The sequence below is a fragment of the Podarcis muralis genome, chromosome 6, assembly GCF_964188315.1.
Source record: "Podarcis muralis chromosome 6, rPodMur119.hap1.1, whole genome shotgun sequence".
NCBI classification, from domain to species: Eukaryota; Metazoa; Chordata; class Lepidosauria; order Squamata; family Lacertidae; genus Podarcis; species Podarcis muralis.
In genome coordinates, this window is record NC_135660.1 from 85,482,380 (window position 1) to 85,509,588 (window position 27,209).

General features: G+C 45.3%; 1 protein-coding gene across 31 annotated transcripts in view; it reads left to right on the plus strand.

Annotated features, from left to right (window-relative positions):
• The first annotated feature begins 216 nt into the window (after positions 1-216).
• The window catches only part of CAMK2G (calcium/calmodulin dependent protein kinase II gamma), a 159,586-nt gene continuing 132,593 nt past the window's right edge, over positions 217-27,209 (plus strand). For 9 of the 31 annotated variants that reach the window (XM_028729050.2, XM_028729058.2, XM_028729057.2 and 6 more), the window contains exons 1-2: positions 218-664; positions 2,556-2,650. In XM_028729050.2, coding sequence (XP_028584883.1) covers positions 600-664; positions 2,556-2,650 — 160 coding nt within the window. In that variant the 5' untranslated portion in view covers positions 218-599. Of the gene's footprint in view, positions 665-2,555; positions 2,651-27,209 lie in introns of all 31 variants that reach the window. The other 22 variants (XM_028729060.2, XM_028729059.2, XM_028729066.2 and 19 more) reach the window with 5 other exon arrangements.

Consider the following 27,209-nt stretch of genomic DNA (forward strand, 5'->3'; position numbering starts at 1 on the left):
GAGGCGGAAGGCAAGCAGCGCTTCGGGCTGCCGAGACTGGGGAAGGCGGGCTCCTTCGCTGTGAAGAAAACCAAGCAGCAGCAGCCGCCGCCGCCTCACGCAAGCGCAGCCCGCGCCCAGCTCCTCCCTTGCTGGCGAGTCTGCCCGCGCTCCCTCCGGCCACACCTCTGGGGAGGGAGGTCTGGCTGGTAGGCGGAGGCAAGGAAGGAGGGCGACGAGACGAGAGAAGGAGGCGGCGGCGGCGGCGGCGGCGGCGTCTCCTCCTCGGCTCCCTCCCCGGGAAGAAGATCTCGCGGTGCTGGGCGCGCTCAGCCTCCGACGCCGCCTCCTCGTCTTTCTGCGGGGAGCGGTGACTGTGCGCAGTGAAGCGGGCGGGAGCGCACAGCTGGGCGGAGAGGCACGCCGGCACCAGCTCCGCCAGGAGGAGGAGGAGGAGACGGAGGCCGAAGTAGTGAGAGCGAGGGCGTAAGAGAGGAGCAGCAACTCCTGCAGGAGACGACCGTCCCAGCCCTCGCAGCCTCGCCCAGTCCGATGTCCCTGCGGCGGCGGCGCTGAGCGTGCCTGCCCGCCGAGCCTGCAACGCCTTCCGCAGCGCGAACATGGCCTCCCCGGCAACGTGCACCCGCTTCACCGATGAATACCAGCTGTACGAGGAGCTCGGCAAGTACGCAGCCCAGGCGTTCCTCGCCGGTGTCTTCCTCCTCCTCCTCCTCCCTCCTCGCTTTGGCGCAGCTCCTGGCAGCCGGGCTGTTATTGCGGCCGGGCGCTGCTCCGCCTTCCCCCTTGGATCCCCTCTCGCCCCTTCTCCGATCCCGATCTGGGCTCCCCCGCTCCTTGGGGGGCTCCTCTTCCCTTGCCCTCCCCTCCCTTCTGGTGCTACTACTAACTGTAGTTTCTACTCAGGAAGTCTTTCTAGCAAACTCTCTTTTCTCTGCTCGGAGCCTCTCCCTCCCTCCTTCCTCTCCGATGCGGACTTTCCCTTACCTGTTATTGGAACGGAGCCTTGTAGCCCGTGCCATCCGCGCAAATGTAGGCCGTCGTGTTGCGGCTCCGTTAAACCGGAGCAGAGGCGCTTGGGTCTCCGGGCTTTGCAAAAGCGAGCCCGGGAGGAAATGTGCTCCGCTGTGTTATGCCAAGGCAGTTGGAGGAAGTAGCTCGAGGGAGGGAATGAAGCCGGGGCAAGCAGTCCAGAGGGTCTGCTTCCCCCCACTAGGATGGGGGCTATTTCTGCCCCGAGAAATAGGGGATCCCACCCACTGCTGAGCTGGATACTGCTGCTTTAACCCAGGAACTGTTTTTCCGTCTGAATGCCACCCTCCCTGCTGTTGCTGCAGCCTGCAACTTCCAAGATTCTTCCTCCCCCCTCCTCATTTCTGCACTACAAGGGACATTGCTGCATTTTTCATGCATCAAGGGAGGTTCCCTGTGCCAATGCTTCGCCCCCCCCCAAAAAAAATTACTCCAGCACTGATCTTAAACAGACACTGTTTTTGTTTTTCTTTCCCTCGGTATTCTGCAGGAGATTTGCCCAATATTCTGGTTGGGATGAATACATTGTGTGTGTGCGGTTGGGGGTAGATGCACCCCAGGTACTGCTGCATTTGAGTCCTCCTCCTTTCTTGCACCAGTCCCTGAGTGCTGCTGTATCTTTTCTCCCCCCCACCCCCCTCTTTTGAGCCACTTCTCATCTTCCTTACCGGCTTTGCTTCTTTCTGACTTGCATACAGAAATGGATGTGGGTGAGTTTAGGTGGAAAAGAAATGTATCTCCTGCCCAGACCAGGCCGTTTCTGTTGGTCTTTGTTCCTTGAGTGTTTGTGCTTGTCTGCTGTTCTGGCTGGTTTCTCGTTTCAGGGTGCAGGCAGGCTGCCTTCTGCACCTGAGGAACGTTCCCCCCTTTGAAAAGGCTCTGGTGGATCCCCCCCCCCCCAATCTTTTGTCCTGCACTTACTCTGTCCTCTCTGTCACCATTCATGAAAGCTGTTTTCCAGACTCTGTTGCCACATCTCCCTGCTTTTCTGGGAATTGGCATCTTTTCCTGAATTGGCATCTTTTCCTTACCAGCGCACCTACTCACCTTTCCCCCTCTCTCTCTTTTTGCCACAAACACCTTGCTGAACTTGCGTTGATAAATATGTATTAATTACGCTACAGAAGAGGTAATGCAAACACCAGCAAAATCCTTCCTCTTGTCTGCATATCAGATTATCATTTTTATTTAGATTTTACGTGTACGATGCAGGCGTGTGTCTAGGTGATGTAATGAGCTCCTGCAAAAGAACTTCATAATCAAAGCTCTACTCTTTGTGGGAACCAAATCTTCTTGTACCCACCCTAGTCATCCTTTCATGCACCTCTATTCATCCTCTTCACTTGGAATTCTTGAAGTGCTGTGTTTTCAGTTCCTTTAAAATACTTGTAGCCACTCAGTATGGGCTTTGGCTAAATACTTGGATGTAGATAATGAGGTTTTGGTTTGCCTTCAGTTTATAATGCTCGATTTGGACTTCATGTTTAAACCAGTTTCACAGGTTCAGCCTTTCCTTTTTGTTCCAGGGGAGCTTTTTCAGTGGTCCGGAGATGTGTGAAAAAAACATCATCCCAGGAGTACGCTGCGAAGATAATCAATACCAAGAAGCTGTCGGCCAGAGGTGAGTGCATGAACGCTGTTTTCGATCAAGTTGTCCTGCAGCTCCGTGACATGGAAGGGACCATTAAAACTTTTCATTTGCATCGTGTGAAAAGCGCCAGCTTCGGGCCCTTCTTTGTGTCATTGTTTAAATTTAGGTTTTTTTGGTGTGTGTGTGTTTTCAAATTTGATAGCAGATTAGATCAGTCCCATTTTTTTTCTGGAATTAGGTCCCTTACTTGGGATTGGCGCCTATAGTATTGCACTAGTACTGCACCAATAGCGCGTTGAACATCATAAGAACCTGTTGGATCAGGCCACTGATCAACCTGTTATTGCAATGGCTATCCTCATTGCCTGTAGCAGAGCCTGAACACTCCCTCTTCCAGCGGTTTCCAGCAGCTGGTATTCAGAAGTATATTTCCTCTTAGGGTGGATGTAGGGATGTCTGAGATAGTAGTCACTGAAAACCTTATCGCCCATGAATTTGTCGAATCCTATCTTAAAGCCATCCAGGTTGGTGGGACGTGAATTCCATCGTTTAACTACGTGAAGAAGTATTTTATTTTGTCTGCCCCGAGACTTCTCTTAACATTCAACTTAACTGGAATCTAGTGTTATGAGAAGGGGATAAAAGCTTTCCTCTGCACTCTGGTTTTCTCCATGCCCCTTGCATAATAGTTTATACACTTCTATCGTGTCCCCTCGTCTCAAAGCTAAAAAAATCCCAAACGTCGTGAACTTTCCTCATTTGAGTTGCCATTTTCTGATCCTTTTCCAACTCTGATACCCTTTCTGTGATGAAGCAACCAGATCTGTGCACCACATTCCAGGTGCATTTGCACCAATAGATTTGTATAATGGCATTGTGATACCGGCAGTTTTATTTTCAGTTCTTTCCTGATCATCCCTAGCGCGGAATTTGTCTTTTACATGCCTGCCAAACACACTGGTTCGACAGTCATTGAGCTGTCCACTGCGACCCCCAAGTTCTCATTCCTGGTCAGTCACTGCTAGTTCAGACCCCATGAACGTTATATGTGAATAAGGTAAGACTTTTTGCCCTGATGTGCATCTCTTTGCATTGAACTGCATTTGCCACTTCCCGTTCCCTCAGTTTGGAGATATTCTTTTGGAGCTTCTTGCAATCCCTTTTTGTTTTAACCACCCTGAACAATTTAGTATCACCCGCAAACCTGGCAGCTTCACTGCTCATCCCTAGTTTTAGATATACTTCCAAACGAATTGAAAAACACGGGACCTAATACCGATCCTTGGGGGATTCCACTTTCTACATCCCTCAATTGGGAGAACTGTTCATGTATTCCTACTTTCTGCTTCCTGTTGGTTAACCTGTTCTTGATCTACAAATGACAATTCCTCTTATTCTCTGACAGTGAAGTTTACCTAGGAGTCTTTGGTGATGTACTTCGTTGTACATATTTTGGAAGTACACCCTGTCAACTGGATCACCTCTATATGCTTGTTGGCATTCTCAAATATATCTTAATAGGTTAGCGAAACAGAACTTACCCGTGTGGAAGCCATCCTTGTTAAAGAGTTAGTGCTGTTTTTGTGGCTATTCTGCAGTACATAGGAATAGAGACATTTGTCTTGCGACTAATTGCCACTGAACAAAGAGGGACCTACTTCTGAGTAGGTATGTATAGGTTGGGTTGAAAGTATTTATGGAGTTGGCACATACGATTCAACATGCGTTCTCAAAAACCGCACCTAGTCATGGTAGCATGAAGTAAAACACACCTGTGCATTTTACAAACAAACAAACAAATAATTGAAGCAGTCCTCACTGTTGGCAGCAAAAAGAGAAGCTCCTCTGAAGGAATCTAGGTTCATACACAGTCTTTTGTGGAATATTGATTTTATAAGAGTGCTAATCTTAATGGCGTTGAAAGTGATGAGCTTTTTGTTTTCCCCAGATCTAATGGATCTATTCAACATTGTGGCGCATCTTTAAAAATATATATATATATGCATGGAGACTTATTTCTGTGTCAAGAAGTCTGTATCATGTTGTGCACGAAGGGCTCAACGAGTCACCGTGAAGCATGCATATTATATCTTCCAAATGATTTTAAAAACTTATATCTAGCCATAGACCATAACAGCAAAGGACTTGCACTAAAACATTCCAATAAATCTCCCTGGAAAATATAACAGATGAAATAGATCTTGTATTATGCCTTCATAAATGGTACTACTACTACTACTACTACTACTACTATTATTATTATTATTGCATTTCTATACCATCCTTCATTTGAGGATCAAACAAAAATGCATAACATAATAACATACAAAACAGTTACCTTCCCCCTCCCATTTAAAAGGCTATCAATTGTCTAATTAGAGGCCTGGGAGAAGAGGAAGGTTTTGGCTGGCACCTAAATGTTCTCTAACATTTGACCATCGATCCAGGGTCTGCTGCCCGTTCCTCATAGTGTAGACACATTGGTGCAACCATATTAATTAGATGCTAGAAATTATGGTTCAAAACAGCAGCCTTCTTCCACTGTCGTTTATGGCAAACTGTTATTTGTATTGTCTAGTAATCAGCTATGTGTAGCAAGCATGTTTTCAGTTAAAGTCAGAGTACATATTACCAGCCTTGATCTGAGTTAATTTCAAGAGATGAGAACATTCTGGATGAGAAACAGGCGCACACTTCAGGTTTTAATGTAACTAAAGACATGCAGCGGCCTTCATCTTCCGCAGAAGGCTTTGCCTTTTGTGAAATGTACTGTTTCTATTCTGTTCTCTTTGCAGTTGCCCCGAAAGTGTTCTGCAACTGCACTGCTTCCATTTAGGCATTTGGATATTATCCAGGTTTTTAAGCAGCTCCAGCAGTTATAGCCGTGGCCCCTTTTGCAATGGAAGTTGCCTGACTTGATCTTCTTCCCCCCTGCACTGGTCTTAAGAACTGGCTTAATGGCTCGAAGCCAGGAAGCCCCCATTTCAGCTTCTACCATGACCGTGAACCTAGTGGCCTTAGGCTAACTGCTCTTCTCCCTGCTTCAAGTCTCGCATCAGCAACATGGGGATAATAAAGCTGTACTTAACAAGGTTCCTGTAAGAATTGCGCACAGATCGCATGCGAAGCCCTGTGAATACTCAATAAAAGTGCTATTATAAATGCTAAGTTGTTATTACTGAAATGAATTCGTGCAGGTGGTAGAAGAAGATGATGGGGGATTTGGACCAGAATTCTGGATCTGGTGCTCTGTGGCAGAGGAACCGCTGTGGGCTGAATTTGAGGCAAATTCTCTGTCTCGGTCTCCTATTGCAAAACAGGAATATTGTTGAAAGTCTCCCACTGGTACTCTGAAATGCCTATGAAACGATGATTTACAGGGCAAGCCTAACCATATCTACTCAGAAGTAAGTACTACTGAATTCAGTGGGGCTTACCTCCCAGGTAAGCAGGGTTAGGGTTGCACCCTTAGTGTATCGGTGTGCAGCTGGATAGTAGTGCTGTGTTGCAATCCCTTTCCTGCTTTCTCCAACGTAACTTCTCACACAGATAGTTGTAAGAGTGGGAAAGGGAATAGCTCAGGATGTGCTGAGTGATGGTGGAAAGAGCAAGCAATTCTCATTAATATCTTGGTATTTTAAGTGTAGCTTTGGGCAACTGAATCTAAACCAGGGGTGACTAGCCTTTTTTGGTCTGAGGGATGCATTCAACCTTGGCCAGCTCTCTGGGGCCACATCCCACCCCACCCCACCCCGTACACTAGCTTAAGTAAAGGGCTTATTGCCACCTTTCCACTAATCAGCTGATCAACTTGATGGTGGTGATTTGCATCTCAATCTAGGTTCTGGTATAGTGTTGTGCCTATTTTAACCCCCCTCCACTTTTTTTTGGGGTGCTGTTGTCACCAAAATCACTGTGGTCTTGTTAGAGTGGGGGGTAGAGAAGAAAATTGCTTGAGAGGGTGTGGACTGGCTCGGCTACCTAAACTGGGGTGGGGTGGGTTTCAGCCACCCTTCTTCAGAACAGGATGGTGTCTTAGCCATATTGCAGCAATGCAGAGCAGGGGTATAAGACAGTTAACCTGAAGGGTATTGCAGTCTAAAATTAAATGGGAGTCTTCATGGACACCCGTGACAACGGTACAAAGGGAAATCGGTAGAACCCATGTACAGCCTTGGGAACAGTGAAGAATAAGGGTTGGCCTTAAAGGATCCCTTTAATTTAATCCATAATTCAGTCTGAGCAAAGGGAAAACTGGAAACCAGTAGAGCTGTGAATAAGGGAAGAGTGTGTGGATGTTTGGGGAAGATCCTGTGCAGAAGTAATGGGCATCCTTTCCATACTGGGTCACCTTCTCTTGCATAGGCAATTGCCTGGGCTTTGTGGTGGAGTTGAAGAGAGGTGCTGTGTCGTGGAGGTGAGGGATTTTAGTAACTTGGCGTGTTTGGTTTTTTTGCAGATCTCAGTAAGTGTTGTTTATATGTTATGAGGTGTGGAAAGCTACTTTTTTTGCCAAAGTAAGCAGCTTCAACAGACAATTGGTTCAAAAAATAAATAAATTAAAAATGGCTACATACAAATTCAATAAAACAGACGATACAGCACAAAGCAATACATATTGTAACATATTGTAACAAAGCAGTCACAAAGCCAGCCAAACCTGAGAAAATAAAATAGTTTTTAAACCACCTACCTGTATTATATGAAGCAGGTGCCAGGCAAATATTGTTTCACGCAGTCTTAAAACATTGGCAGTACATAATAGGTTCTCCACAGACAGGTTTGTGAGGCTGCTGGGAGAGCTTTCTTTTCTTCTTCCCTTATGTATAAAAAGAAGGGAGACCACGTTTCGTCAAAGGTATTTTCCTTTGTAACCCCATTAGCAATTCTTCTAAGCCCAGTTCTGAACTAGCTCTGTCCCAAATATTATTGAACCACATCTCAGACCATTGTAAAGGGCAGAGGGGAATAAAGAAGTGACAGATATTTAAAAACGAAAATAAGAATATATTCTCCCAAGCAACTCCTGAACATTTAATGTGTTATTTATTATTTAACTGTTGCACATACAATAAGACATTGTATGGGTAAAGTTACAGATTGCCTATGGCAGCAAGAAGCATGGATCTGACCTGCCTGCTGTGCCCCTGGATGGAGAAGGGATAGATAGAAAATCAGAGGACGGTGGCAGCGCAGTCCTTGCTGAAAAATATTATTCCAGCTTTTCTCGCCCCCTTCTCCCCAAATAGGTGGCGTGTTGGATTTAGCATCATGTATAAGAAGCTTGCTGTGCAACTGTTCCATGTGAATCTCTGATTGCAAAGTAAACCTCAGGAAGGTTGCCTGGGTCTACCCTGGGTGAATGTGCAAGTTGGGATAGGAGCGTAAAAACTGGGGCGATTTGGGGAAAGTAAATATCTGTCGCTCAGTTGCCATGGCATCCGAAACCATCAGATAATGTGCTCGCCTAAGATTTTAAGTACCCAGACAGCTGTTGGGTTGCAGCAAACTGCGGCCCGTCGGCGTTTGCCAACTACATAGAGGGCAAACTAATGAGCTTGAAATCAGTGGAAGCAACCAGGGCAGGATGGCTTTGAGGGACAGCATCAATGTCATAGGAAAATTCCGTGTGATGGTGACTGTGAGTTAATTAAACTGAACATTTCTGAGAATAGCTGCATGGGGCGTGGGGTTTGTGGGTGCCACGTTTGGAATGGAAGGGAATAAAACAGGAGAAGTATAAGGCTGGCAGAGGAGTGAGGCAGAGAGAGAGGGAGGCTCCTTGAATCTGTGTCTAAGGAACCTGTGCTGGAAACGAATGGAATCTGGCAGAGTATGTAGGATCAGATATAGCTCTCGGTGACCTAAGAGGTGTTCAGTTTCTGTGGTGCTGCGGGGCAGGCATGTGAATCAAGGCGGTGACTAAATATTAGGCTTGGAAGGTATTGGAGCAAAAGTGACACCAGATAATGCGGTCAAACTGCATACTGGCAGCGAAGGAGGCCCCAATTCACTGTCCCTATGAATTGGAATGGCTTCTAAGCAGCTTTCTAAGAAAACTACAGAAGCACAGGGCTTCGTCTCTAGGTCATGAATTTACTTTGATGGCTGCTGCTTCCTTAAATAACTACCCTTTCCCATTGCTGTAGCTTGCTGCATCATAATCTAGCTCTGTATATATATTTTTTGTGGCGCATACCCATGGACTTTCTTGTAAAGCTACATAAAACCAGTTTAGAATAGACCAGCTTATAATACAGCAAATGTTTGAGCGAAGATTCTCAGGGACACTCAAAAAGGAGATGATAGCTTGCTTCACTCGCTTCAGCCGTTGTAATCTTTACTTTGTTCCAGGTTCTGACTGACTAGAAGTTAGAGAAGGCATGGCTGAAGACCTGTCAGCCAGTGACTTGATAAAGAGATGGGGAGGTTGGTGGAGGCGGGGATCTCCCTGATCGCTGGGCTGGCTCCTGCTCTTTGCTTGACTCATTCTTGCAGTCTGTCTTCCCCTAACTTACATCTGTCTACCCGCTATAGTTAGTGCTCAGCTAGGACCAGGGAGAACCAGGGTCAGATCTGTACTCGACCACGAAGCTCATCCGGTGACCCCGGGGCCAGTCACTTTCAACCGGACCTACTTCTCAGGGTTGTTGTGGAGATAAGACAGCGGGAGAATTATGCACATAGCTGTCAGCCACTTGCAAGAAAGGCAGGATATGAATGTAGTAAAGAAACATATAATTAATAACAAAGCAGCACAGAACCTCACACTGCCAAAACTCAAAAGAGTACAGTGGTACCTCAGGTTACAGACGCTTCAGGTTACAGACTTCGCTAACCCAGAAATAGTACCTCAGGCTAAGAACTTTGCTTCAGGATGAGAACAGAAATCGCGTGGCAGCAGTGGGAGGCCCCATTAGCTAAAGTGGTACCTCAGGTTAAGAACAGTTTCAGGTTAAGAACAGACCTCCAGAACGAATTAAGTTCTTAACTTGAGGTACCACCTTCCAGAATTTGAACCATCAGTGACCTTGGCACAAAACCCATTGCTTGGCTTAACAGAATGTTGTTGTTTACACTGCAACACTGCGGCAGAGAAGGGCAAGTTCTTCAGCAGCATCTAAAGCAGCCTTCTCCAAGCTGGTGCCCTGCAGGTGATGGTGGAGTAGAATTCCTGTCATCTTTGACCATTGGCCGTGCTGGTGGGAGTTGCAGCCCAAGTTGCTTGGAGGGCACCAGGTTTTGGGGGGAGACTGGTGTTAAAGTGTATGCTCACTGTTGACACTTTTCCGGTTCGTGATGCTGCCCTGGTAATGTGGGTGGGAGAAGCACATCACAACTCTCTTAGAAATTCCTTAATACCAGCAGAAGCAAGATGTAACTGAGTGGGATTAAAGATATTTAAATTTAAAGATATTTATTTATCAGCATTTTTTTTACCAAGTAGGTCTGCTGCTCAGATAAAGAGGAATGACCCCAACTCAAGTCTTTATTGGCATCTTCACTCTAAAATGAAGCTGCCTCCCTCCCTCCGCTACTGGCTTTCAGTGTAAAGCATATAGGACCTTTCCCACTAATAGCTATGCCTCTCTTTGCCCACAAGAGAATTGTGGTCAGTCGTGCCAAAGTTCTAACTGTGTGTGACTTTAGGTTCTTCTTCACTCAGTTGCTCCATCCCTGCTGAGCTTTGGCGAGTGTCATTTTGGAACTTACTTGTGGGGGCAGAGGGGAAGGTTGTAAGTTTTTGTTGCCGGAAAATGGTTTTCTCTCTTGGTGCTTTTATCTGCTGCCGGGGTGGTGGCGGTGGCAAGGCAAGCCGTGTTGGAGGGGCTGCCATCCTGGGTGTGTAACTGCTGTGCCTTAGACCATTGGTGCTTAAGGTTGGCATACAGACTGTCATGGAATCATATGAACCCAAGAAGAACCTGCGGGATCAGGCCAGTGGCCTATCTAGTCCAGCATCCTGTTCACACAGTGGCTGAGCAGGATTCAAGCACAAGAGCACTCTCCCGTCCTGTGGTTTGCAACAGCTGGAATCCTGTGTCTAAGCCTTGTCTGCCTTTTTCATCTTTTAAGGAAGGTATGGAGAACCTGCTGCCTTCAACATGTTGTTGGGCTCGAATTCCCAAAATTCCCAGTCTGCATGGTCACTGGTCAGGGATTATGGTAGTCGGGCAACACCTGGGGGGCCAAGAATTCCCCATCCCTGCTTCATGGGTTGCCAGACTTTCTTCTAGGCCAGTTGAAAGAACGCTGGTCGCTTTGCCACATGGGCAGCAATCACTGCTTGTCCAGGGCACGATTACAAGGCAGTGTTATTACTCTGTGGTGAAACCAAGGGTTTCATGTTGCTTTTTCACATTTTATTTTATGTATTTATCAAATTTGTGTACCGTTCTTCATCCGCAGATCTCAGGGTGGTTTACAACATAAAAATACGATAAAGGTAAAGGGATCCCTGACCATTAGGTCCAGTCATGACCGACTCTGGGGTTGCAGCGCTCATCTCACTTTATTGGCCGAGGGATCCGGCGTACAGCTTCCAGGTCACGTGGCCAGCATGACTAAGCCGCTTCTGGTGAACCAGAGCAGCACACGGAAACGCCGTTTACCTTCCCACCGGAGCGGTACCTATTTATCTACTTGCACTTTGACAATACAATATGAAATATAAAAAATACAATATGAAAGCACAAAATACACGATAAAACAAGAAAAACGAAAACAAACCAATACCCCCCCCCAAACCCCCCACATTTAAAAGGGCTACAAGATTAATCATCCAAAGGCCTGGTTGTATGTGTGCTTGTATGTTGAATCCACTGCTCTTTGTAAGGTGCAAACTTGTCTTGGATTTTGTTTGCCGCCAATAAATGTCTGAATGTAAAAGAGAGTATACCGTGTGACAGAATCTCAGGAATATTGGGTAGAGAATATCGCATCCATCTTGGGCAGTCAATAGATGACTTCTTATTTAATGAGCATTGTTTATTATGCACATTAACTGTTGAGCTAAATATCAGAAGTCATTGTGTGGCAGTAATTTGCCGCTCTTTTTGTAGCACTTTCACCCAAGCCCTCACAGCAAATATAGTACTGATGTCTTTTTAAAAAACAGTGCTGAGAAGCTAGTCTGTTCAAACTTGTTCTCTTGATGGGAATAATAAAGCAAATATTGAACTCTGTAGGAAGGAATATCCGACTATCCTGATTCTGCTGTTAAGCAACTAGAAAATGTTTACATGGAACAAATTTTTGGCCAGCCGCCTAATTTCAGAGTTAGTGGGGGACAGGGTACCCTAAGCTTCACCTGGAGAATGTCTGAGCCAGGGATGCTGAAAAAGTTTATTTATGAAATAGTTTTATACAGGTTTGTATGCAAGGGATAAAGACCCGCTTTGCAGAATATTTGGCACTTAGCTATTCCTGAGACTTGCTTAGTAAAATTGAAAGTTGGTCTTGGGAACATCTGCAAATCAACACGACTGCATCTTGAGTTTAGGAAGTATAAATGAAAGTCCATGACCTACACTGAAATTGTGGGGAAGCTTCTTGCTGAATTGCACGCAACTTCTTTTTGAAGGTGGCTGTCAGTGTTTGGTAAATGCATAGAACAATAGAGCTGGCTGTCGCATGGTGGTGAAGGGCGTGAATTGCCAGACCTCCATTGCTGTTGCTTGAGGCTCAGGTGGCCTCGGTGGCACAGAGTGCCTTCCATCAGTTTCAGCTGGTGACCTTGCAGCACCCATATCTGGACAGCGATAACCTAACATCTCTTGTCTATGCTCTGGTAACCTCTAGGTTAGATTATACATGGGGCTGTCTCTGAAGAGCGTTCAGAAACCTCATCTGGTTCAGAATTCAGCAGCCAGGTTACTCACCATGGCAAGACAGTCTGGGCACATTAACACCTATCTTCAATATCCAGCCAATATCCTGCAGCATCAGCCCCCATCTTCTGCAAAATGGAAGTGGTGATAATGGTCTACCGCATAGGAGTGTGTTGAGGGTCTATGAGAGCATGCGAAAGTGGGCGGAGTTTGGGGTGGAGCAGGCCTTAGCCTATCACCTCCATTCAAGCGAGCCTCAAGCAACCAGATCAACACTTGGCCAGAGGAACCAGTGGTCTGAACCAGTTCAAGGAAGTTTATTTGCTTGTAGTCCAGAAAAGTGCTCCCTAAATCAGGGTGTAGAGCACCCTGAGAAATTGCACCTTTTTGGCTTTTCTTGAAATGCCTCAGACCTTATTACCCATACATTTTATTTATTTATTTTTTAAAAAAATCTTTGCTTTACCGCAAAGCATATGGTAACTTTTGGGGAGGAAAATTATCCATTGCTAATTCCCCCCCCCCCCCGGGAAATGGTTCCATTACGTTAAAAAAAATTTGCATTGTTTCATAACGCTAATTAATAATATAACAAACACATACAACACCAGTTTATTTTAGGCTTTTTTGAAGTTGTGATTAGCTGTTGACATGGCTGGTAGGAATTAAAGTGAAATCTGGGCTGAGTATTGGGAAGTGGGCGTGTGGCGGAATCGGTTTGCCATCCCTTCAGGGATGGCACACTGTTCTTCCTTGTCGAGAATTCTGTTGCAGGGCTGGAGTGAAGTCAGCCTGTTCCCCTCCCCCTCTCTCAGTGCGCACACACTGAATTGGATGCAGGCAACAGTGTGCTGCACTGCAGGTTAATTAGGCAGGTCCGTTGTGGAAAAAGAGAATCCACAATACAAGTTTGCAGAAGCCTGAAACACAGTTTGTAGTATTAGTGTCCAGAGTGCAAGAATACAAGCTGGTCTGCATATAGAGAAGCCGGGTGCTGAGAACATACCAGACCTGTCCACCAATTTACACACTTGTGCCTTAGATGCAGTCTTTAACTCTCCAAGATGGAGCACAATATTGGCTTGTTTGTCAAAACTGCCTTGCAGTCAGTGTGGTTTTTGACCCCTGCTGCTCAGCCGCCTCCTAGCTTGTGGAGCGCAGGTAAAAGCTGCCACAACATTGGCAGATGAGTGGATATTTCCTTGGGCTCAGCCTGTTTGTTTCAAGAGGAGGAAAGCAGAAACGGCCACAATAGCGTTTTCTCGACTTGTATGTGTGTTGGGTCTTGTTGGCTTGAAGTCAGCTAGGGCAGGAATGGATACAGGTCAATAAGCAGTGATCGTGCTGTTGGTCAGTCTTTTTCTCTTTAATGGGGACACTGTGTCGCCGTGATGCTGGAAGTCTTGTGCTTTGTGTTTTGTTGCACACACTTCCCGGCTCCAGGGATAGATGTATGGGGGGGGGGGGGAGTAGTAATAAGCTGATGTCATAAACTGCAGCCTTCCCCTTGTGCCAGCTGCCTTTCGCCTCGACACTCTCCCTCGCCTTTCTGGGATTGCCTTCTTATAACGCAACGTTGCAATATGATGCACACTGTAGTGATAGAATCTTTATTTATTGTTGGAACAAATTGACTTAGAAGGGATCACTGGAATAGAAGAGCTTACGTGACGGAGCTCCTGACCTTGCCAAAAGCTCGGGAACATATTTAACGGAAACGCTATCTCTGTGGTGCTGGGAATGACTTTTGCAGAGAACCAGGGGTCTGGGCAAGGGAGCTGCCGTGCTGTGGTCTCTCTCAGCCAGGAACTGGTGCTCTCCCTCTGTATAGTGAAGTGCGTGGGCAAGATCAGCCTGGCTTACAAGTTGCCTCTCGGTTTACGCTGTATATTTTATAAATGTGCTACAGCAGGCAGGATTTCAGTCTGCTGTTTGTCTGTCCTGTTTGCGATCGTGTCGAGTCTAGGATTACCTGCTCCAGAAGTGGGGGGCTGAAGGATGGGGACTAGTATCCCTTACACCGGATTTTCTAAATTTTTGACCAATTCAGTCTAATAAGGCTGATGGAGGGCAAATAATTCTTATTGCAAACCTTTTCCTCCTGGTTAGGCTAGGTTTGAACAGGTGCCCTCCTGCTCATTCTGGAACTAATCCAGAATAAACAGATCACTCGGGATCTGGGTAAAAAGCCCTGGATTGAGGCAGTGGCATTTTACCCATACAATGCATCTAAGAAGGGTAGCACCCCCCCCCCCATGGGAGCTCATGATTTGCTAGACTTGTGTTTTGTTTGCATAGATATGTTTGTTGTTATGGTCTTTATTGATGGTAGTTATGGTAATTGGTTTTTTTTGTATTTCTCTAGTGCAGGCTTCCTCAACCTCAGCCCCCCAGATGTTTTTGGCCTACAACTCCCATGATCCCTAGCTAGCAGGACCAGTGGTCAGGGATCATGGGAATTGTAGTCTGAAAAAACATCTGGAGGGCCGAGGTTGAGGAAGCCTGCTCTAGTGTTTCTACATTGCTTTGAGTCATATTTATGAGTAAAGTAACAGGACTTGGTGCAGGGAGCAGTCCAGACGTTGTTGACCAGTGGCCAGGGATGATTATAGTTGTAGTGCCACAATATCTGGAAGGTACCCCCAGTTACCCCATCCCTTCCGTTCTGACCAGTAGTGATGTTGCTTCAGGCCGAGATCTTCAATAGGCCCAGCTCTATATTATGAACGAGACCCAAACTGCCAGCAGTTTGGGGTCAGATCTGGGTTACTTCTGAAATTTGGGGTAAAAATGAGTAAGTCTTGGTTTGTTGGAATTTGGCTTCAAAAATGAAACGGAAGACAATGCTATTCAACTCCTAAGTTGGGGTTATCTAACCAGGTCCCATTTGAGAGGCTGGAGATTACTGAAGCCCGCCAGTCACAAAACATTGGTGGATGGAGGCGGAATTTTGCATAAATAGCTAGCAATTACTTACATCATTTTCTGCTGTCTAATCCCTCTTCATCTTGGCCAGAGCTTACTGGTGAAGAGGGTTTTAAAGGAGGCTTTATCTCTCCACTTTTTTTTACATTCACTTCCTCCCCCTGGAGTGTCTTCCCCCTCATGTCACCCTTTTCTGTTCCAAACTTTACCAATTTATCTAAAATGATAACTTTTTTTGTTCCTTTTTTCCATTTCCTTCAGTGTCCTCTCTGGCCCTTTCAGAGGGAGGAGAGGCTTCCTGTCTTGACAGGAGACTGTGCAGGAAGGAGGAGGAGATAAAACGGGGTTGCAGGGTGTGCAGCAGCCGCTGCCTGGGCCCTTCTCTATTTCCTCGCCCTCAGTCATCCCCACACTGTCTCCTTCTTCCCTCACACTGAAAGGGACCCCTCTGCCTCTCTGCTTAGCATCCATTTCCTCCCCTACTTAGGGTGCTACTGCCTCACTCTGCTCTCTAACCAGCTCCCACATGTAGCTATGGATTGTGCATATGGGGAGCTGGGAAGGTGCTGGTGTTGACTCAACCAAAAGGCTATGACAGGGCAGGGGATGCTTTGCTGAGACCCACCGGTGGTCCACAGTTTGAGAAGCACTGTTCTACCTCATAACTATTGCTCATAACATGCTTTTAAGCCAGAGATTGTGCAGGCACTCTCTAACTGAAGAAAAGCCACTGCCTGGTAAACATTGTGGGCACTTTAAGTAAAGTCAAGCGTGTCGCTTTACCCTCCCACCCATCTTGTAAGTCAATTATAACTGTCCACATGGACTTGGACGGCAGTGCTACTGAATGATGTCGTTAAGCAATGCAACTCAGCAGTATTCCAGGGAGAGGAGATAGTTGTAAGAGGAAGTAGTTTTTTGAATCTGTATAGTTGTGTTCGTAGGCCCAAGTCTTGTACAGTTCAACTTTAATGGAAACACATACAGGAAGGCAGACAAGGAGTGTGCACAAATAGGTTTATGAGCTTGAAGAACTGGGTATTTTATTAGTAGGGCGATTTTTTTCCTGTGAACAGAGATGCAATAAAAGGAGCTCCGGACTATTATGTACTGTACATTGATTATGCAGAGAGTTGCTGCTTGATTGACATCATAACTTTGCTCTGTGGAGCTCATGCAAGTAATGGGTACACACTTGTTGGGCTTTTCTTACTGCTTATGGAAAGAAGGTCCCTTTTCCTGAGAAGGATGGGGAACCACCAGTCCAAGATACCTTTGTTGGAAAGATTCATATGCACACCTTTAAATTATTATTATTATTATTTTGTTCTCTTAATGAGATAATGTTAACTCTGAAAAGTTTCATCTCCGAAAAATAGTAGGCGCTGTAACAGATAGCGTTGCTTAACTGACTGGGACCTTTTCTGCCTTTATTGCCTCTGTCTGTGCAGTTTGCCCAAAGCCTTCAGTTGAGGTCCCACACATCTCGGTTGATTATGGTCACTAGCTGTTGTTGCTGTGACTATCTACCCCTCCCACTCTTTTGGGAAGAGTCTTCTTTCTGACTCTCTGCTGATGTTCTGAAATGGTCAAGTATCCCCAGAGCATGACACAAGATTGGGCATGTTCTGCTGCCTTCTGTCAAGCTCAGGAGAAGAACGGGGGTTTCTCATGTTCTCCAGTGTCTCCAGGGAAGAGCCATCTGCCATGGAGAGTTAACATCTGGCACATCTGTCATATATGTCAAGACTGTGGAGTCTTCAGTATCTAATATGTCAAAAAGATATTATTCTTGGTCCACCCTGTACAGCAGAGACACCTTCTTGGGCAACTCCAGATGTTGACTTATTATATCCTATACTTAGGAGATATAATTTCCTCCCCCATTGACTTTTCTCTTGAGGTTGTTGGCCTCTGGAACAGCCAGCTCCTGAGCCAGTTGTGGTATGCAGGTTCACTCTGAAGCTGTTTCTCCAATCATGTCAGTTTACTTTGGAGTTTTTGTGTCTTCCAGCAGGAATTGCTTGGTACCTATTGATTTACAGCTTACCTTTCTTTGTGTAATGTTGAAACTGGTGACGTTTGGCACAAATAAAAAAATGCCTGTAAATTACCATTTTGGGTTAGTGTGAAAGCACAGTGAATAACTATTATTTACATATTACTACATTTGTCCTTGGTATAAACTGTGCAGAAGGACCAGACATGGGGGGGGGGAGACAGCAGGGAGTGGGACTTAGAGAAGTATAAAATTGTGCATAGAGTTTAGGCACACCAGTAAGTACATATGTATGTTATACCTGTACATCATACCTTGGGTTACAGATGCTTCAGGTTGCGTTTTTTTCAGGTTACGGACCGCCAAAACCTGAAAGTACCAGAACGGGTTACTTCCGGGTTTTGGCGGTTGCGCATGCGCAGAAGAGCTAAATTGCCAAATTGCATCCTGTGCATGCACAGATGCGGGTTGCAAACATGCATCCCGCACGGATCATGTTCGCAACACGAGTGTCCACTCTACACACATATGTAAGGATTTGCAGATGCGCGCGCACACACACACACACCTTTTAATAAATACGTTTCATGCTCCCTCCTTCTGAGTAACAAGGTATTTCAGGGAAATGACACAAGATCTTGTTTTCTTTCTGATGAGAGAGGACTGGGGCATGTCTTTGTCATATTTGTTCCATTTACAAATACATAAGCAGAGACAGTCACTCCTACAGTAGGCAACATTTAAGACAACCATGCTTTGCATCTCCAGAGATTCTGGACCCTAACCTGTTTTAGCACTTATGTTGGAATTTAAAACTGCAAATAGGCCTCCATACATTTTCTTTGCCCCTCCTGCTACCTAAAGGTGTCGTCTTCCAAATGCAGAGAACAGAGGATTCTGCAGCCATTAACGTTTTGTTTTGTTTTGTTTTGTTTTATTCCTGGTATAACCATTGAAGACATATAATTCCTGACATTATATATGAGAATGAGATATTTCCAGCAATGGCCTGGGGGTGTTCACAAACAGAAGGCTCTTCCCAGTATCTGCTATTCTTTCCCCCCTCCTCCACCCATGCCTATGAGAGGTGACAGGTGACAACAGAGGAAAGGGTCTACTTGGTGGTGGCTCCCCATGTGTTGAAAGCTTGCTTGGCACCCGTCTTTTTGTCACTTTAGTTCCAGGCACAGAAACTTCATATTTAATTAAGTGCTCATTTTTAAATTCTGCTGACTTCTTTTTATTCTGCCTTCTTATATTGAGATGTGCTTATAGTTTTGGGTTTAATTTGTTTTATTGTAATTCTAACTTGCTGTTGTCCACCCTGGGAAACCTATTGAAGGGCTAGTTATAAATCACACAAATAAAAAATATATTCATGGGTGTGCTGCCACTAAACATGATGGCTCCATTTAGTGCATCTGATCATAAGAGCATTAGCTCCTGATCTTCCATTGCATCTTTTATGAAGTGACTTGTCTAACCTTTTTGTTGTTGTTGCGTGGGTCTTTGGCAGGGCAGAGGGAGATTGGGATTGTGAAAAATGTTCTGCCTTGGATGTATTTAATCTCCAGCATTGCTTAACTGGTTGCTGCTAGAGGAGGCTTATCCCTCTGATGCATAAATGACATTCCTGAAGTGATTTTCTTCTTCCACCAAATGGCATGTCATTATCACACAAGTTCTTGAGGAAGTGATGTGTTGGGCTTTTCCAGCTCAGACCCACCCCTGGTAATCCCACCCCCCAGAGATTTTATTTTTTTTAATTCCCTCCCAATAATATGATTGAAATGCTGCCTGTGCATGAATATTTCATTGGTTGGAGGGACCACTGCAAAAGGTTCTTGCTAGAAAGAAAGAAAGAAAATAACTGAATGAACTTTGACTCATTCTACATCACGGGTAGGCAAACTAAGGCCTGGGGGTTGGATCTGGCCCAATCGCCTTCTAAATCCGGCCCGCGGACAGTCCGGGAATTGGTGTGTTTTTACATGAGTTGAATGTTCCCTTTTATTTAAAATGCATCTCTGGGTTATTTGTGGGGCATAGGAATTAGTTATCCCCCCCCCCCAAATATAGTCCGCCCCCCCAAGGTCTGAGGGACAGTGGACCGGCCCCCTGCTGAAAAAGTTTGCTGACCCCTGTTCTACATGTTCAGCCCGCTGTTACTTGCTGTATGCTTTAGTCACCAGTACTTTGTTCAAGGATTCCCAGTTCCTCTGAGCCACTTAAAAGGGAAGGCTGTGGTGAATGTCCAGTGCTTCATATAGTGCGCTGCCCTGGGTCGCTAGGTTCTCCTAAGGTTCGTGCGTGCAGTCATTTTGTGCTGTGACTCCAGGCTTAGCTATTAAAGTAATTCTTGGGCTGTGACTGATTCTGTAACCAATGCCAGATCACTTGTAAAAGTTCAGAGATGGAGCATCCTTGGCTATAGTTTAAAAGTTGTGCTTGTTCCCCTGTGGGATGGGAAGTTAGGTAAGAATCTGTAGTTCTGTTAATCAATTCTTAGATCTCTCTAGAAGAGTAATGATGCTGGGTTTGGATTTGGAGTAACTACGATGGGTGCCAGAATTGGTGTGTGTGTGTGTGTGTATGTATGTGTGTAAATTAGCTAACCCAGTGTTCAAAATTAGCCAGGTGCCAGGCACATTTTGCATCTGAGCTGTTGGCCACTTGTGGCCAAGTGAATGCCTGGGCACCAGGATGTGTTTGTCTGGATGTAAGGTGTGTATATATATATATATATATATATATATATATATTTGCTTTCGTAGATTTTCACGGGTACAGGAATGCAGGTTTTGGTGTCCTCGGGTATCTTCCCGTGTAAAAGTTGGGGTGTCTAGGCGACGTTTCGACGAGGTCTCACTCGTCATCTTCAGGCAGGTGCTTTCGGCTTCTTGTTACTGGAACAGAGCAGGATCTCAGTGTTTGAGTTCCTATAGATATCCTCACTCAAGATATCCCTCAAGCAATTAAGGAACAAAAGAAGAAAAGGCACACTAGCCTAGGAACTTCCTCTCTGCCCAAAACATTGGAGGCCACACCTCCTCAACAGTATTTATAGGAACTCAAACACTGAGATCCTGCTCTGTTCCAGTAACAAGAAGCCGAAAGCACCTGCCTGAAGATGACGAGTGAGACCTCGTCGAAACGTCGCCTAGACACCCCAACTTTTACACGGGAAGATACCCGAGGACACCAAAACCTGCATATATATATATATATATATATATATATATATATACACGTTTCCCCCGTGTGTTCAGGTTTGTAGTCTATTTTTCACAGTCCTTCTGTTTTTAATACTCCTTTTATTCCACACGGGCTTGCAGTTGGCAGGTGAGACAGCATCTGAGGGATTTCCTTTTCTCTGTTGCAGTTTGCGGCATGGATATATAGATGACGTGTGTCCAACCTTCTGGCTCCTTGCCTGGGACTTGATGCTGTGCATCTGATCTGATGAGTGAAGCGTGACCTGAGGGAGAACTGTCAGTCATGTGTTCACTGGGAAAGAACACATGGAGAAGAGCAATGGGCACCTCTTAAACCCTCCCTGCAGTCTCAGTGTCCGGTGATTGCTGGATATGTTTTAGTGTTTCTGCTTCAGTGCAGCTGTGCTCTGCTATGATATTGTGCAGTTATGTCAAAAAGTAATATCATTTCATGGGTAATAGAAGTAGCATTTCCTCTGGCCCTGTGGAGGTTAGGGAATTGCAACCTTGCTGTCCTGTTAGGACACACTGAGTTTAGCCAGAAGGGTTGTTCCTGCAGGCTAGAGCTAATTGCTAATGTACTCTGGAAGGTTTTTCCTGCCCTGGAGCTCCCAGGGACTCTGTGTGCAGTTTGTGGATATGAACCTTTGGGCAGTTAAAGGGCAGCACTAGTTCTTAATTGCTGACCTTTAGCAGCCCTTTGTTTTTCCTGATGAGGATGTATGCTGTGAACTATGGGTCATGCATTCGTTAGGGTCAGCCAGACTGGAAGGATAAGTCGTCACCTTCCATTCAACTCTTCATTAAGAGCTGGCAATATATTGATGTGAGTACAAGGGTATGGGGAAAGATGACAGCATTTGGTCAGCTTTTGTCTATACAAGCATCGCAGTTGACAGTCCAGTTCAGAACAAATCAGGAACTTTCCTTTGAAGTTTGGTCACCTGATGTCATTGTGATTGCTCCCACTCACCTGTCAGTGGCCGTGGGAGCTCAGAATTTGGCCCACTGGCCAGATCATGTTTCCCACCCGTGACCAAGACCTTCTGCTCCCTGAGATGTAGTAGAAACTGCCAACATAGTACTACCTAAAAATACTTAGGGCTGTGGTCAGGGTGATTCCCAAGGATCAGATTCCCAGGCCAGGAAAATTGCATTTGCCCCCCAGAGCTGAAGTTCCTCACCTTGCCTTTATGAAAGCCCACCAAAATTCAGCCTTTGTTTGGGGCATACCAGCATATTCACAGTTCCTGATTCCATTTTCTGATTTATCTTATGCTCTCACAAGGCATTATTTAAACAATCAAAGTGACAGGTAGCTCCCTAGCAACAGGGAATTCTCCCCACTTCTCTAAGGAACCGTTGCTTTCAGTTGTGGTGATGTGATAATTTGTGCGCTCACTACAAAGATTAATATAAAAACCTAAACCAATTCAGCCTAATTGGCTATCTTCAGTAGCAATACATTTAAAACAGCCAGATTTGGATAGGTTCTATCAAGTCAGTAGAAAATATTAATGCTAAGCTGTGGCTTGTTTAATAAACCATGAGTTAAACTACGGTCTGTTGCATGGATAGTCAAACAAACCATGGCCTTTTCTTTCATGGTTTGATATGTTTTCCATCAGCTATTTCCTTGTACCTTTTTAGCTTAGTGAGTATCTGGGGTGGCCAAATAACCATGGTCAAGGAACCATGATATGGGGTTTGCATATAATGGCAAGCCATAGTTAAAACAACCATAAGCTAACAGCAAACCATGGTTTCAAATGTTGCTTTGTTGGCATTGTAGTTAAGCTGCTGGGAAGATTCAGATGGCCGCAAAACCAGTGGTTTAATAAAACCTGGCTTAGCAGCATTTGCGATCAAGGCCATTGATTTGACTAACTTATATAGGTACTTGGGCACAAGAATAGCAAGATATCAATTACTTCAACCCATATGTGTGGCTTTTCTCAGGTTATTAGCCCTTTCTCTCTTTCCCTTAAACGTGCTAAAAGCTTCTGAACAGTTACATTTTTCTGCACCTCTAGAGGCTTCCATCCATTCTTGGTTTGTGTAAAGCTGTGAAAGGAAGTTTTCTGAAATAAACATGTTATTTCAGGGTGGGGCAGTCTTTATTTTTTGAATGCCCCACTTCTTGCCTATCAGGGAAGGGTCTTCATGCAAGAAAATTACACCCAGGGTTGGGGGGCGGGGAGGAATCACCTGCTTCTCTTACACCAGCCTTGCCTATAGGATTAGGCATCTTTTGTTTCCAACCCTTGCAATACCTTAAGTTTTCTTTCTGAACTTTTCTTCTCTATCCTCTCTCCTTCTCCCCCTCCCCATTTTACACAGGGTTTTAGGCTGCGAAATTTAAAGATATATAGCGGGGGGCCATGAAGACAGATTTCCCCCAAAGATTTCCAGCTGAACCAAAGGAAATAAAGGACGCTACATCTAGCATCCATCTAGTGACCAGTCATAAAATCCCATATAATTCTACATTCACAATTTATCAATTATAGCTGCCATAATTGGACATTGTAGTTAATAAACTTAATACATTTAAAAAAATCAGTAGCAAGCAAAGAACTGTAAGTTTTCTACAGTTACTCATTCCGTTTCCTCTTTTAACCAAACTCCATATATAGATGCCAAAATAATTCTCTTACACAACTGGCTGTTCACCTGTCCATTATTCATATAGTCCATTTTGGTGCACCTAAACCTAAAATCTTTCTCTATATGAATTTTGAAGCCACAGAAATGTTTCCCAGTAGGTATATTCCTTGCTGTAGTAGAATTCCTGTGTTCCAAAATCTGTGTTTCAAACTATATGGGATGACAGTTTGACCCAGACCACATGGGCATGTTATCCCATAAATCACCATTGTAGTGCCGTGGGTAATGAACCCTTTAATACCGTATCCTGTTCTTTAGCATTCTGTATTTGTTTTGGGATGTGTCTGTTCACAGTCATTGTGCTCTTTTGAGGCATTGTTTGAAAGTCAGACTCGGAGATGGCAAGAGAGCTCTGTATCTGTTGGTTTTTGGAAGGCGTTCTGCGTGAGATGACAAATAGGTGCACGGTCTACTCGTGGTGGTTTGGATGAGATCAGGATTACTATGCTTATTTCAGAAAGAAAAAAAAGCTGCGTGCTTGCTTGGCTGTAGCACAGTGCCCTGCTGACTGGCTTAACAGTGTGTTTGGCCACTTTAAGAGGGTTCATCTGCAATGCAGCTGTTAGCTGGGAAGTTGTGTAAACCAAGAAGGAACAAGCGAGCCCTGCGTTTGCCTGCAGTCGTGGCGAACTCCTTATTACAGCGCACACACAGAGGGGGAGAGAGAGAGAGACTGGTACACAAGAAGTTTTCCATAGGCCTGGGGGAGCATTAGCCGTAGCCCCCTACTTGTGCACAATCTGCACTGGCTGAGCAGACTGAAAGGTATTTGAATAGCTTGGTGGGCCATAGTTGTGGAACTGGAAAATCCTGTTGCGCTCAGTGCTTCTCTCTTAATAATCTGGTATCTTGCTTTTTAGCTGATACGTCAAGATTTCTGTGGCGCCCATATTTCTTGGAAACTGACTACATATCCGATCGACCACATCAGCAATTCAAGCAGCAACCCAAGAGTTCCTTTCACTCTCCTCCTCTCCTCCCCCCAAGCCACCCCCCCCCAGTTGACAAAAGAACTTTGAGAGCTCTGAAGCTTTAGGCAGGAACAGCAGAGTACATCTATTGCCTTGTGGGGCCTTGAAAATGCTGTATGTTCCCATTTGTACATGGCAGTTGCATTCGCCACTTGGCCCCAGTGATGTGGGGAATGCCAAGGGGTGATTGCACATATCAGCTATAACTGTAACTTTTGGGGGACGGGGAGAGGAGGAAACACGAGAGAGTTGCACTTCCTGTTTTTTCCTGCAGCTGCTTCAGTGTTCAAAGAGGAACTTGTGCTTGGAAGATGTTGGAAGTTAAGTGTCCCTGTGAAGCGTGAACACCTCCCCGATTCAGAGTTGATTTTTGAGGGTTATCGTAGGCGTAAGGTAGCAGGAAGTGCAGCTCTTTCAAGCTTCCATCTTGCAGCCAGGTAATATCCAAAGCTGATCAGAGAAGTGGTGGTTAAAGTCACTTAGATTAGCATCCACCCCAATGTTTAATGCATCTGTGGAGATAAAATGGAAATGGGGAAGCAGTGTTGAGTCGGTGTCTAGCATTGCTAATGGACTGGATGAGAGTGAACAAACAGGAGAGATGCTTCTTGTCGGTAGGAAAACTGGTCAAGGAATAGGGGATCTATCTTGCTTTGGTATGGGTGGTTTCCCCCATGAAAACTCAGGCTTATTCTTGGATTCAGCCCTCAACCCGAGTGCCCAGGTTTTGACAGGAGCTTTTGCACAGCTAAGGCCCAATGCACCAAATCCTGTGCACACTTCAAAGTCCTGTTCATGACTGTAGCTTCAGGACCAGGTTAGAAAAGCTGCATTCCCCCATATGAGCCTACCTGTGGAACTCCTTGTCAAGAGAGCCCCATCATTCCCCTTCTCTGACGACCTTTTATGAGCAGGCAAGCATGTTTTCAGACAGGCCTTTGGCCTTGTGAGCTGACATGTTGCAGTTATTCAACTGAGAGTTGGTTTTATTGACGTGTTTTTTTACCTGCCTTCTTTCTGTGTATTTTATTGTATAGTGGTGCCTCGCAAGACAAAATTAATTCGTTCCGCGAGTTTTGTCGTCTTGCGATTTTTTTCGTCTTGCGAAGCATGGTGTCAGGAAAGTTTTGGAAAAGCTTCAAAAATCACCAAAGTCTTTAAAAACCTCAAAAAAGGCTACCACACCGCGTTCTATGAGTTGCTCCTCGAAGTCAAGTCGCAACTGTATTAACGGTGTTAAGAAAAAGGAAACAAACTTGCAATTGCGAAGCAAGCCCATAGGGAAAATCGTCTTGCGAAGCAGCTCAAAAAACAAAAAACCCTTTCGTCTAGCGAGTTTTTTGTCTTGCGAGGCATTCATCTTGCGAGGTACCACTGTATTTTATTGTAACCTGGCTGGGGCACCATTCAGTGGAAAGGTGGGGCATAAATGCTACCAATAATACTAGTCTAAATTTCTTGAATAAATGTAAATACAGTGCTGTATTCTAGGTTTTGTTTGCTTTCTTAAGTGCAGAAATTTGGGGTCTTCTTGGTACAGCCTTGCAGTGGAACGTTAAGCATCATGGCTCCTCCATATTTGTTTTGGTTACATTAATGATCTTAATTAGGAAAGCTTTGGTGGGATTACCACTGCCATGCTCTGGCAATACAGAATTATGTGTAAACTGGTCTGGGCTGTATATAAGCCACATGCCCCATTCTCTCTCTCTCCCCCCCCCCCCCCACTTTGCCGTAAGAGGCTATTTTTAGGATCGGCTTCCTGGGATATGCTGTTCACAGCCGGCTATCTTGATGAAAATGTCACCGAGGCATAGGAAAGGGCTCCTAAACCTTTTGCTAGTAGCTTTTCCTTCCAAAATATATGTGTGTGCAGTGGCAGTACTGGAGAAAGCTAATGTGCTGCCAACAGTTGAAAGTTGTAACCCAAAATGGTTAAGATCCTTTGCATGCAACTAGAGATACAAAATTAGGTACAAACATTACCAAGGAACATGGATTACAGTGGTACCTCGGGTTAAGAACTTAATTCATTCTGGAGGTCCGTTCTTAACCTGAAACTGTTCTTAACCTGAAGCACCACTTTAGCTAATGGGGGCTCCTGCTGCTGCCACTCTGCCACTGCACAATTTCTGTTCTCATCCTGAAGGAAAGTTCTTAACCCGAGGTACTATTTCTGGGTTAGCGGAGTCTGTAACCTGAAGCATCTGTAACTTGAAGCGTCTGTAACCCGAGGTATCACTGTACTAGGAAAATTGAACATGAAGCTTACTTTGTTCTGTGCTGCACAGGATAAGTTAACTTTATTCTGTAGTTTGCTGTACATCACGTATGTGCATGAGTGTGCTTAGTTAGTGAAATAAGTAGTGCCAGTTTTCTGCTAAAAGTTGCCACCCACTTGATTGCTATTTGCCCCTGAAGCTCCCATTCGCAGTAAACAGTTTATACAGAGGCAAAAAGCAGCCAGGAGGAAGTCATTTTCCGCAGAAAACCTGCATGGGCCCCGATCCCAATTGGGAAGATATTCTGGATCAGGGTCCCACAAATGCCTTTTCACCAAATAAAAACAGCCACCTTAAGGACACTGGTTTCAGTGTGTGACTAATGGCATGTGTAGTTTGGCCCTTAAGTGCATGGATAGGAGGTCTGTTGCATCATCACACACTTGAATTGGCACACTTGGATAAATCTATAGGTGCTTCCCTCCCTGCTAGATTTACTGCTGTGCATACATGCACTTGTGCGCAACCCCTTAAAAGTAAAGGGACCCCTAACTGTTAGGTCCAGTCGCGGACGACTCTGGGATTGCGGCGCTCATCTCGCTCTACTGGCCAAGGGAGCCGGCATACAGCTTCCGGGTCATGTGGCCAGCATGACTAAGCCACTTCTGGCAAACCAGAACAACGCACGGAAACACTCTTTACCTTCCCGCCGGAGCGGTACCTATTTATCTACTTGCACTTCATGCTTTCGAACTGCTAG